The sequence below is a fragment of the Dioscorea cayenensis genome, chromosome 2 (genome assembly GCF_009730915.1).
Source record: "Dioscorea cayenensis subsp. rotundata cultivar TDr96_F1 chromosome 2, TDr96_F1_v2_PseudoChromosome.rev07_lg8_w22 25.fasta, whole genome shotgun sequence".
Lineage (NCBI taxonomy): Eukaryota > Viridiplantae > Streptophyta > Magnoliopsida > Dioscoreales > Dioscoreaceae > Dioscorea > Dioscorea cayenensis.
In genome coordinates this window covers 6,412,373-6,424,806 of record NC_052472.1, presented here as the reverse complement: position 1 = coordinate 6,424,806, position 12,434 = coordinate 6,412,373, and the positions used below count along the sequence as shown (strand labels likewise).

Genomic DNA, 12,434 nt, shown 5'->3' with positions numbered 1-12,434 from the left:
ATTTTCAAAGTTGGGCACTAAAGTTAGTAGGGCCAACCAAAACAAAAAAGTTGCTCTTATCTATTATGGCATCCAGGAAAGCTAAAAGCCTAAAACTTCATGATTCCTTGAAGAAAAGAAAATGGAATTGTGATGGTAGTTAATTTCAGGAATTCCAGACTCTTTTTTTCCCACAGTTGATACTGGAGAACAACATTCAAAATCGGTAAGACTGAAGTTTTTAGCTTAACTCTTTCTTTTTTTTATTTTATTTTTTTTATTTTTTTGTTCCTTCGAGCATTCATAATTTCTTAGACTTACTATAATATTTTAGTCAAATCCATCTAGAAAAAGATATTTAGGAAACTTTATTATTCCGAGGTAATTCTCATGGTTTTTCTTTCATTCACTTATCTTTTCAAACAGTTGACTTCATCAAGTTGTTTTTGGGGCTGAAAATCAACTAATCTGGTTACATGAGCTTGTGAGGCAAAATCTGGTAGAGGGTAAGAACAATTACACTCACTATTCACTTGTGTTTTTCTTCTAAAAATACACCTTCAGAGATTTCAAACCATACTATTTTAGTATGTTCAGTGTTTGACAAGTTCTTCCCTAACAGTGGAATCCGGTTTGAACATGTTTGCGGGGCTGAAAATCAGATGATCCGGTTAATTATGAGCTTGTTTGACAAAATCTGGTAGTTTATCTATTGAGATTTTAAACCATACTATTTTAGTATGTTTAGTGTTAGACAAGTACTTCTCTAATAGTGGCATCTTCGGATTGTTTTTCAGGGCTGAGATTAGATGTGATGCTGATATATATATGAGCTTTTAAGGCAAAATCTTGTAGATGGTAAGTAGAGTTGTTTAAATTGTTGGGACGCAATGGTTAACCTGGTCCATAGTCCCACATCGCCTGTGAGAGCCAATCTCCCTAGCCTTATATATCCTAAGTCAATCCTTCCCTCTAACTGCAGTTATGGAGAAGTTAGGGTGGTGGGTCCTTGTCTTAATATGGTATCAGAGCTACTGTTCCGATCGGCCTTGACTAGGATCTTGGGTCCCGCATCCACTGTGGGCCCAGGGGGTGTTGGGATGCAATAGTTAACCTGGTCCATAGTCCCACAGCCTGTGAGAGCCAATCTCCTTAGCCTTATGTATCCTAAGCCAATCCTTCCCTCTAATTGCAGTTATGGAGAAGTTAGGGTGGTGGGTCCCTGTCTTAACATAAATATCATTGTGTGTTTTGTTTTTTTTTTCGTTTTGTTTTGTTTTGTATTTTATTTTTTATTTTTTTGTGAGAAAGATTTTTTTTACACTACACATGTCCAATTTCAGATATATTTGTTTTATTTGGATGATCAGATGATTTAGTTTCATGAGTGCATTGCAAAACTAAATTAACCAGTTTGCTTGTTGAATCACTTCATTCTTTGGAGCTTCCGTAGCTTCTCTGCATTACTTGTAACATGCATCTTTAACAATTGAAAAGCTTACAACTGAAAAAGAAAAGAAGTTAGAACAGCATGTATTAAAAGATTTGCCCTTTCAAGACCATGTGAAGTCTCACTTTGAAAGACTGGCTTTAATTTTTAGTTACCTAGCTCCTAATTAATCTGTTTTTAAGTCAAATTTCTTATTTGTAATAATGATGTACTTGTGTAAGATTTATAATGTTGAAACAAATTTAAACCTTTGTTTATGTTTGGTTCTAGCCATATTCCTTATTTGGTAGCTAGATTTTGGTAATGCTGTCTATTCATGCTATTTTTTTTTTTTCTAATTTTGCCTGTTGGCCATTTTTTTAACTCATTTTGCCAAAATTTTGTAAAAATTAAGTTCATCTGGTTGGAAACTTGTCATGTTCTTTAAATTTCTGTTTCAGGATCAGTTATTTTTCCCATCTATCTTAAGGAATATGTTGTATCTTGAAAGCTCTTTGATTTTCATAACCTATGCTGCTTCATCATTTCCATATGCTTGCAATCTAAAATGATCTTCAACGTAACCTTTTAGTATTTAAACTAATAACTATAAATGACCTTAATTATAATTGTGTTGAAACTGATCCTTATCCTGCCTAACTTGTTTTTCTTCATTTGTGGCTTTTTATTATTACATGATGTTGTTAAAAACCAACACATGCCTTTTTTCCAAAAACTACTGAGATATCTAAGTGCTATTTTATGGTGGAATTTGCTCTAGAACACTCATGAATCTTATAAGATAAGCAAACTTATGCTTTAGAACATTCATGAATCTTATAAGATAAGGTAAAATTTCTTAATTTGTGTCATTCTTCTTTATTACGGCATCCAAGGAAGATAAAATTTTAAGCTTTACTTGGAAAATGAAAATGTCATTATAGATAATTTTCAAGCATCCAAGTTTCATTTTTTTCCACAATTCAACTGAACATAAGCATTAAAAATCTGAGGTATGTAAATACTGAAGCCTTCTGTTTAAATCTTTTTTATTTTTGTTGCTTTGAGCATTCATATCTTCTTATGCTTAATATAATTTTTCAGTTAAATTCATCAAGATAAAGTTATTTGCGAAATTTTGTTGTTCTGAGAATAATTCTCATTGTTTTTTTCATTCATTTTTTTTGGGGTTCAAACAGTTGAATTTATGAACCTGTTTTCGGGGTTGAAAATTAGATGATCTGGCTATATGATTAACTTTGTGTGTTTCTTCTAAAGATATACATCCAGAGATTTCACACTAGTCAAGTTTAGTGTTAGACAAGTGCTTCTCAAACAGTTTAATCTGCAAATTGCTTTTCAGGGCCGAGATCAAATGTCATGCTGATATATATGAGCTTTCAAGGCAAAATCTGGTAGATGGTAAGAAGAGTTGCTTAAATATCATTGTGGTTTTTTTTTTGAAAGGTTTACTGAAGCAGGGTTTCCTTATCTCGGACCTGTGACATTTACCATTATCTTGGACCTGTGACATTTACCATTATCTCGGACATGTGACATTTACGATCTTTAATTTATTTACAATTACACATGATGTCCAATGTGACATATACTTGAAACTATCACTCTAGTAGTTTTATTTGGATGATCAGATGATTTCATAATTACTTGGTTTTAGTGAGTGAACTACAAAACTAAATAAACAAGTTTGATCGTTGAATCACTTCATTCTTTTGAGTCTCTGCACCTTCTCTGCATTACTTGTACCACGCTTTCTTCACAATTGAAAAACTTAACAACTGAAAAAGAAAAAAGTTAGAACAACCTGTATTAGAAGGTATGCCCTTTCAAGACCATGTGAAGTCTCAATTTGAAGAGTGGCTTTACAAAACTCTATATATATCTAGCAGAAATTTAACCAGAGAAATCTTCAGTTTACCTCACAAGCACTAAACTCTTTAATTTTCAGTTACATATCTCCCGGTTAATCTATTTTTAAGTCGCATGTTCTTATTTATCATATATTATGATTTACTTATGTAAGATTTAAAATGTTGAAACAAATGTAAACCTTAGTTTATGACTTTATGTTAGGTACAACTCCTTACTATATACAATAGAGATTGTGGTGAGCTATCTCTGGGCTGTTATCATGTGCTTGGAAGCCTGCATGCTCACCAATTTGCCAACAATTGAACTATATCAGAAAAGTTGACAAAAATGAGAAAACTATGCGGAGAGAGTTGGAATTTTTGAGAAGCCAAAAAAATGACATTAATGTCCAACTGAAAAATGTGCCGTACGGAAAGAAACCGAAAGAAGTGGTAGAAAATTGGTTGAAGAACATGGAGGACATAGAAAAGGAGGTGCACAGCTTAGGTTCTGTTGATGCACATCATATGTGTTTCAAAGGATTTTGCCCAAATTACTATACCCGTTTGAAGAGAAGCAAGAAGATAGCGGAGATACTCGAGACTATTAGAGATCTTAAAGAAAGTGGAAAGTTGTTTGCTCAAAGAGAAAATATATTTATTGATTCACCACCCGAAACTTCCTCTGGCTTTCCTGTAACAACCTTACATGGTACTTCAGCTGAAAGAAAAAAAGAAGAGATTTTGCAATGGATCAAAAATCCTGTTGTTGGTAAAATTGGTGTGTATGGTATGGGTGGCGTTGGCAAGACAACAATCATGACACAGATTTACAATGAGTTAAACAAAGACAAATTTTTTGATATCCTTATTTGGTGACTGTTTCAAGTTATCTCAATGAGATGGAGCTACAAAATAAAATTGTAGAAGGGTTACATTGTGAACTATCATCTCCAGATTTAATGAATAGAGCACAGGTATTACATGAAGCTTTTGGAAGGAGGAAGAACTTTATCATCATCTTAGATGATATTTGGGAAAGAGTTTCTCTGCAAAATGTGGGTATTCCTGAGCCTGATGGAAGTAATGTGTCCAAAGTTGTGTGGACCACCAGTTCCATGAACGTTTTTAATAGCATGGAGAGTGAAAAAGAAATTAAAGTTGGTGCTGAAGATGTTATTATGTCCACTGAAATTCAGCCAATTGCAAAGCAGGTAGCAAAGGAATGTGGAAGGCTGCCTGACAAATTCCCCTTGCTTATATCCCGCAAGTGCACGGGCTTGTCGAAGTAATAATCCCGGGTGAGCGGGGTCGAATCCACAGGGAGTAGGGAGTGAAAATACTTAATTTGATTCTTAGCTATGTGGAAGATCAATTGTGAATAGTGTGAAATTGATTCAATTCTCAACAATAAAATCAACAAGTGAAAGAGCAAAAGTAAGAAGAGGGTAAGGCAATCGATAAAGATGGGGTACTCGGATAATGCTTCACCTAGGATAATCGCTTCAAGTGCAAGAACTCTCTATTATGCTTCCTAATCAATGCAATGGTGAGTCTTGGAAATCCTTACATACATAGTCCCAAATCTAAGGTCAACTATGCCTAACTCTATACATGTCCCGGAGGAGAAATCGAACAATCTCAACACCTCGCACTTGCATAGAGTTGCAATGAACTCTAGGGATTCCAAATGATAAATCTCTTCCTAAATATAGACCTAACCCTTTGGTCCGGGCGGAAGGTCCCTAGCCACAATTAAGCCCTAGATACTAAGATCCTCTCAACGCTTCACTCCATTACACGCGTAACTAGGCCCCAGCGGAGGTTCATCCCTTAGACCACTCACTCTATTATGGCCGCAAAGAACCCAAGGAACAAAGGTAGAATCTATCAACCCAGCGGAGGTTCATCCCAGCGGAGGTTCATCCCTGTACCTCTCGACTCACCCTCTCAACCCTCTCCAACCTAGCTTTGTCTAACGCTCGTGGTGTGTCACTCACTCACAAGGTTACCAACAAGAACTCTCAACCCTAGTGTCACTCTAGGGGAAATGTTCATACAATTAAACATTCAAGGTTGGAACTCACAATAAACATCAATTTATTGAAAGCATAATAAAGAAGTTCAATGAAACGAATACATCCTAGGGTTCACAATCATCCAAGTACCCACTAGGGGTTTAGCTCTCCATGGAGCTTAATACAATCAAAGAATCCATAAAAAAACCCCCTCGATGGTCGTGTCGATGGTCTTGTGGAGAGTCCTCTACTAGTCGTCCAAAGATTCCTTCGTCCGGTATAGGATACGCCTCGATCGAAGCTCCCCTACCAACCTTCTTCCTAATGGAATCACGATGTCAGAGCCGTAGAACTTCTCCAAAACCTTGGCCAATACCCCCCGAAACCCTAGCCGAAGTCCTCTCACAAGTTGGGGAAAAGATGGAGAAAAGAATACCAAAATCGGGGCTGAAATCGGCTTTAAATAGGGCTGGAATCGGGCGACTGCACGGGAGTGTATGATGTCACACGCCCCTGTGGAATTTCCACACGGGCGTGGATAATTTCCACACGCCCGTGTGGATTCTCTGTTTCTCTGATTTCTCGGCCGGGCTGCTACAGTATTCATATCGCACAAGCACTTATCACTACCACTGGCCCTGATCTCTGTTGGCCGTGCTTTGAGGAAAGCAAAACAACTGCCAGTCTGGAGGAATGCACTGCAGCAACTCAAAACATCAAGGGTAGATCAGATACATGGTATGGGCCAAGAAGTATTTGGGAGTCTTAAATTCAGTTACAACTGGTTGAGCAATGACAAAATTCGTGCATATTTCTTGTATTGTGCTCTATATCCAGAGGACCATCAAATATTAGTTGATGTGCTGATTGAATACTGGATGGCTGAGGGCTTGATCAATGAAGAGGGGAGTATACAGACTGAGAAAGACAAAGGGCATGCTTATCTCAAGGAACTCAAAGATGCATGCATGATAGAGAGCATCAGGGATGATGATAAGTATGTGAGGATGCATGACTTGATCCGGGATCTTGCAATTAACATCACAAGAGAGCCACCTCTCTTCATGGTAAAAGTTGGATTACGGTTGGAGGAGTCACCTAAGGAGGAAGAATGGGTTGAAAGTCTACAAAGAGTCTCATTGATGAGAAATGATATCAAAGCATTTAGCGGCCAACCAAATTGTCCCCAACTATCTACTTTGCTGCTACACCATAATGGCACAAAGTACTCTGAGATTACTTTCTCTGACACATTCTTCAAGCATATGCACAACCTTAAAGTCCTTGACCTCTCAAATACTGGAATAAAATCACTTCCGAATTTGATTTCTGTCTTGGTGAACCTTCAAGCGCTGATCTTGACAAAGTGCTAGCAGCTCAAGTGTTTGCCTTCATTAGCTAAGTTCCAGAAACTAAGCCTGTTAAAACTTGCACAGCTATTTTCCTTAAAAGAATTACCCCATGGGCTCGAAAACTTGGTAAAACTTAGACATCTAGACTTTTCCAAAGTAGGATTAGGACATGATCAATCTAAACCACCTCGTTTATCATCTAGAGCACTTATAAAAATGTCCTGCCTTGAAATTCTTTACATGGGTGGTTATGTTGTAGATAATTCAACAGTTAAGGAAATCATAGCCCTGAAGAATTTGACCAGATTTTCAGCAAATTTCTATGATGTGTTGACCTTCAATAACTACATTAGCAGGGCTGATCAATTTGATCTCTTGAAAAATTTTGATCGTTTTCTATTTGCAGTAATTCATGTATGTGTTGGACATGAGAGCGTGGACAAAGTTATGTTGCCCGGTGCTGCAAACTGTTTGGAAGTTTGGAAATTTGCGGTTACAAATTTGTCCGATTGTTAGATTATTTTGGGTCTGATGAATTAAGACGGTTGATATACTGTAGAATAAAAAAATGCAATAAAATATTGTGGATTGGAGGGGATGGAGAAATTGTGCTTCCTTTCTTAAAAAGGCTTCATTTGGAAAGACTTCACAATTTTAAGGGCTTGTGCAAAGAAAAAGCCCATGAAGAAACCTTCAAGAACTTGACACACCTCATGATTGATTATTGTCACAAGTTGAAGTATTTGATACCAATTAATTTGCTGGTGAACAACCTTCAAAATATTGAAGAAATATCAATAATTGGGTGCCATGAAATGGAGGATATAATTTCAGGCGAAGCCAGTGCAGATATGACTACTACCCTTCCAAAATTAAGAAGTTTCAGTTTTGGAGGACTTGCCAAGCTTGAGAAGTATTTGCAAAGGGAAATTGGTTTGTGATTTACTTTCGGCTATCAAACTATTAGACTGTCCCAAATTGAAGAGGCTCCCTTTCTTGATAAACAATGAGACATCTATTTCCTGGTAGTCGAATATCTCAGGGAGACAAGAATGTTGGGAAACATTGGCATGGGAAGATCCACAGTTGAAAGAGCGTCTTTCAGTTTTCTTTTGTAAGAGTTACAAGAAGGACGAGATTGCTAGAAGGCGCAGGTTGTGTTTGATTGCTGAAAAAAACCATGAGTTGAATAGAATTTTTTTTTTAAAAAAAATTGATTTGGAATATAATCTTTTTATGAGCTGATCATGATCATGCTGTTATTTAATTAATATCATAAAATTAAAAAATTTAGTTTATAATAGATATTTATTGATATTAATATTTTTTAAAAAATAATTAATAAATATGTTTATTTAAATAATGGGTTCCTTGGATAAGTTTGGTATGTTTGGTGGGATTATGTGAGTAACTCACCAACGAAACATCCCATGTCTAAACTTTTAAACTAATTAATTATTTTTTTAGTTTTTTAAATTCTAAATTCATCTTTGCCTTTTTTGTGTGTCTAGTAAACTCATTTTTCCAATTATCCCCTTGGGTATTGTTAAATAGAAATTTACCTTTTATAAGGTTTTCTGAAAAAAAAAATTGCATTCTAACTTAATTTCTATCAACAGGGGTCAAAGGAAATTAATTATACCTGAATTGACACAGGCAAAGTTCAAGGTGAGTTCTCAACCTTTATGTTGTTTAATCAGTTTATATTTATTTGTTTGATTAGATTTGAGCATGAAGCATTATGTATATAGATTGATGGTTTAATTTGTGGTTTGTTCACATTTAAAAAAAAACAAATAATAATATTCTATGAGTAAAAGTTTAATGAGAAACAATGAATATTAATTTGAAATTCTTTAAAAATATAATGTCATTGATTTTGAAATCTATATTTTCATAAATATACAAATATTTGAAATCATGAGATTGTAAATATGAAATCTTGCCAACGACCTATTGGTTTGTTAGCATTGGGTCCCATATGTAGGGCGTTTGTGCCTTACTAAGGAGGCGAATTCGAATATCAACTCAAGTAGGGCAAAAGTATGTTAAAGGTACTAATTTCATCCCTCCGTGATATGGGCCCTTGTCCATAAAAATTAAAAGAGAAGAAGAAAATAATTCAGCTTTGATATTTTTTAAATTTTGACGACATCAAAAATATGAAATTTTGTAGTTTATGAAAACATGCAAAACAGTGAATTTATTCAATGCTTGTAAAAATGTTGGCAATCAATGACTTTTTAAATTTGTAAAAATTGTGAAAGCTTGAAGGTAAAATTGGTTTTTAAAGAAAATTAAAAGGAATGAAATCGTTTCCGGACAATGTTAGAGACCGGACAATGTTAGAGACTGTTAGAATATGATAAGAAATGAAATTTTTATTACTAAGATACGTATGTAGCTTTTGTACAGAGTTTTTAAATGAAATAAAAGTCTCTATTTTTGCATGGAACGTTTTTATGGACAACACAAATTATTTTAACATAAAAATTGAAAGTTGCAAGTTTTTTAATAGACACTAGAATGAGTGGTATCAAAATTCAATGATTTAAACTTAAATGAGCAGGCAAGCAATGTTAATTGACTTTGAATCAATATCTTACCACTACTAATAAGAGTAAACGTTGGTTTATTAAATTCCCGCAACTAGAGTGAACATTGGGATTGATATCTAATTAACATGGGTATATGTTGATACATTAGATGTCTAACAATTGGAATTCAGTATCGAGATAATTAGCAAGATTAAGATTATAATATTATCAATGTCTAAGTAATTATAATTTTATTGATTTATACCATGTTTGTCAAATGTGTTTATGTTTGTAGAGGCTTAACTAAAGCATATTGAATGAATGTGTGCCAAATAGAATATTTCTATAATTGCTATTGAAAACAAGCCCTTTAACTTAATTTGTTAGAAAAATTTGAAAAAATTGATAGTACATGTTGTCTATTATTTTACTTATCTAGTCATAGCTCACCCTTTTTTATTTTTACTCTCAGATAGATTGCAAGGCTCAATTTTCAAAATGAGGAAGATGTGAAAAATTTTCTTATCAACGCCATTCCCTTCTCTGGAAAGATATTGTGTCTAATTCATATTATTAATTGTATTGGCTTGGATTGAGACTAGTTGGTCTTATTCCATTTCGATGTTATTTAATGAATGTTGGGGTGTCTATGACTTATTGTTGTATTTTTATATCGAAAATATGGTAGTCTTCTAGAGTAATACTCTTTAGTAGAGTTTCTAAAGTGTATTCAGGTGACCAATTCAGCATTCATGAACATGTAAAGTTTAGTATTTGTGGAAGGTCTTGTTTTGGTCTGACACTTGACATTGTGTTTCATTTAATTCAATGTTGCTAGCATTAGGCCTTACTATATTGAAATTTAAACTTCTTTCTGTGCTTATGAAGTTTGGATGGCTTTCCTTAAGTTTAATATGGACTACTAGTTTGTTATGTTATGTCGTTTAATCCATGCTCATTTCTAAATTGTGTTATACTTTTAGATTAGCAATTATTATGTTTTGAAAAAAACAATCATATTTCATAATTGGTTGAAAATTGATTCAATTTGTCATTTGAGTCACTTAAATATTTGATTGAATTTTTTTGTCTTCACTTAGTCAACTCTCTTGTGGTTCTTAAATAACTTGTCATTTATTTTAAAAAATATAGGTTTTCACTTATTAATGTTCCAATATTGTTCATTTTTTTTTCCCAAACATGAGCTATCGAAACTAATGTTGTCATTTCCTTAGACCCTTCATGTTCATTATGTTTAATTTTTTTTAGCTAATTATTACTTGCTATTGAGAGCTACATTATTAAAATATTTGGGTTTTTCTTTCTTTAAGATCCAGTAAATTTTCTATTAGTTGTATTAAGTGTTAAACTAGTTGTATCTTTCTTGTAATCAATTTCTAGTGGTACATAAATTCAATTTTATTGACTTCAAAAGAACATGATTACATGGATTTGATTGAAAATACATAAACTAGGAATTTTAGTTCTCATAACCATATTTTACTAATTTTCTCTCATCTTCATGTGATCTATGCCTATTCGACTGTGTGAATAGGGGGTCACAATATTTTGGTTTCTTCTGATTTTATTAGTCGAAAAGCACGCTTGAATACATTCCTTGTCTTTGTTGACTTTGATCATCTTCAAATTCTTTAGTTTGCATCTTAAGCTTTATTTGAGAAGCGAGGTGTTATCCTACTATGTTTATGAGTTACAAATTGATCCTCTTTAATTTTGATGTTTGAAGACTTCAGTGTTTCATGCTGGTGAAGTTATCAATTTTTATCTACTAGTGAAACTCATTTAAGTCTCTAGCTGTGAATGTCTTCGAGACTCTATAGAGTCCATTTGTCAATTCATTCGAGTTTTTAAGCCTTGACTCTCTTATGCCTTGGAGCCTTGACTTGCACAACATTGGATCATGACCTCTTACATGATCTGGTCACTAACTTAATGACTTTGGCTTATTTTGTTTTTTGTTTTAGAATTTCTTGTAGATCTCAAGTTGTATCCCCTTGGTTACGAATCACAAACTTGATCTCCTTTGATTTTGATGAGTGTTGAAATCTTTTGTGAGCATCAAAAGGCAGTGGTGAGACTCTCATTCAGAGCTCCCATGCATTGTACCTCACCAAGAGTCTTTGTCTTTGACATGAAGCTTGAATATCAACATGAGTCTTGAGAAGCTTGAACATCAACATGAAGACCCTCTGTGAGCATTAAAAGGTAATGGTGAGACTCTCATTGAGAGCTCTCATGCATTGTACCTCACAGGGAGCCTTTGTTTTCTTCATCATATCCTCATCAACTCTTTTCAGCTTATGTGACTGTCAAGAGGCAATGGAGAGGTCCCCTCAAGGAGAGCAATCGCTATACATTGGTAATCACAGTGAGCTTCAAGAGAGATCTTTATTATTTTTTCCATCGACTCTTTTCAACTCGTGTGACTGTCAAGTGGCAATAGAGAGGCCACTTTAAGGAGAGTAGTCACCATGCATTAAACATCATAATGAGCTTAAAGCAAGGCCTTCACCATGTCTTTATCAACTCTTTCAGCTTGCGTGAGTGTTAAGAGGTGATGGTGAGACCCCCTCAAAGAGAGTAGTGGCTATGCAATAGATATCATAGTGAGCTTCAAGTGAGAAGTCTTCAAAGATCTTCAACAGCATGGCTTTAGGCATCTTATGAAATTACCCAAATACCGCTCATCTTTACTAAAACAATTTTTTTTATAATTATATATATATTTTTTTATTTTCTTTTGTACTCTAGCCCCTCTAGAGTTCTTTTTGCATTTTAGACCATAAACTCTTCTTCTTTCACGAATTTTCACAATAATGCAACTAAACCCTATGATTTCTTCCATTCTTCAATTTCCTGTCATTTTTGCTAATAAACCCAATTTTTTTTTATATTTTTACATATCCTTACCAATTTTGTAAATAGATCCTTAGAGATCTCTCATTTCCTCATTTTATGTAATCTTTATAATTAAGCCCAATTTTTTTTATCTTTCTACATCTCACTTATAAATTTTGTTATAAACCGTCATACTTTATATTTTCAAAAGAAGATCACTAACTTTGCAAATAAGCCCTTATTTTCATTTTTTTTATATATCGCCTATGAATTTTTGAATCAAGCCTCCCGAACCTCACATTTTTTTATAAGTTTGTTTTAGATAATTTTCTCCTGAATGAATCCAAATATTCACATCTTTGCAATAATTTTTTTTTTTTTTGTGACAA

At 34.2% G+C, this 12,434-nt stretch overlaps 2 protein-coding genes across 2 annotated transcripts; both read left to right on the top strand.

Moving 5' to 3' along the window:
• Nucleotides 1-3,639: 3,639 nt before the first annotated feature.
• LOC120272133 (probable disease resistance protein At1g61310) lies at nucleotides 3,640-4,158 on the top strand. Its single transcript, XM_039278892.1, has one exon. It carries the CDS (start codon nucleotides 3,640-3,642, stop codon nucleotides 4,156-4,158), a length of 519 nt encoding a protein of 172 aa, XP_039134826.1.
• An 83-nt stretch (nucleotides 4,159-4,241) lies between these two features.
• On the top strand, nucleotides 4,242-6,670 carry LOC120272126 (disease resistance protein RPS2-like). The gene is made up of 2 exons (XM_039278881.1): nucleotides 4,242-4,549; nucleotides 6,073-6,670. Exons 1-2 carry the CDS (start codon nucleotides 4,242-4,244, stop codon nucleotides 6,668-6,670), a joined length of 906 nt encoding a protein of 301 aa, XP_039134815.1.
• The last annotated feature ends 5,764 nt before the right edge of the window (nucleotides 6,671-12,434 follow it).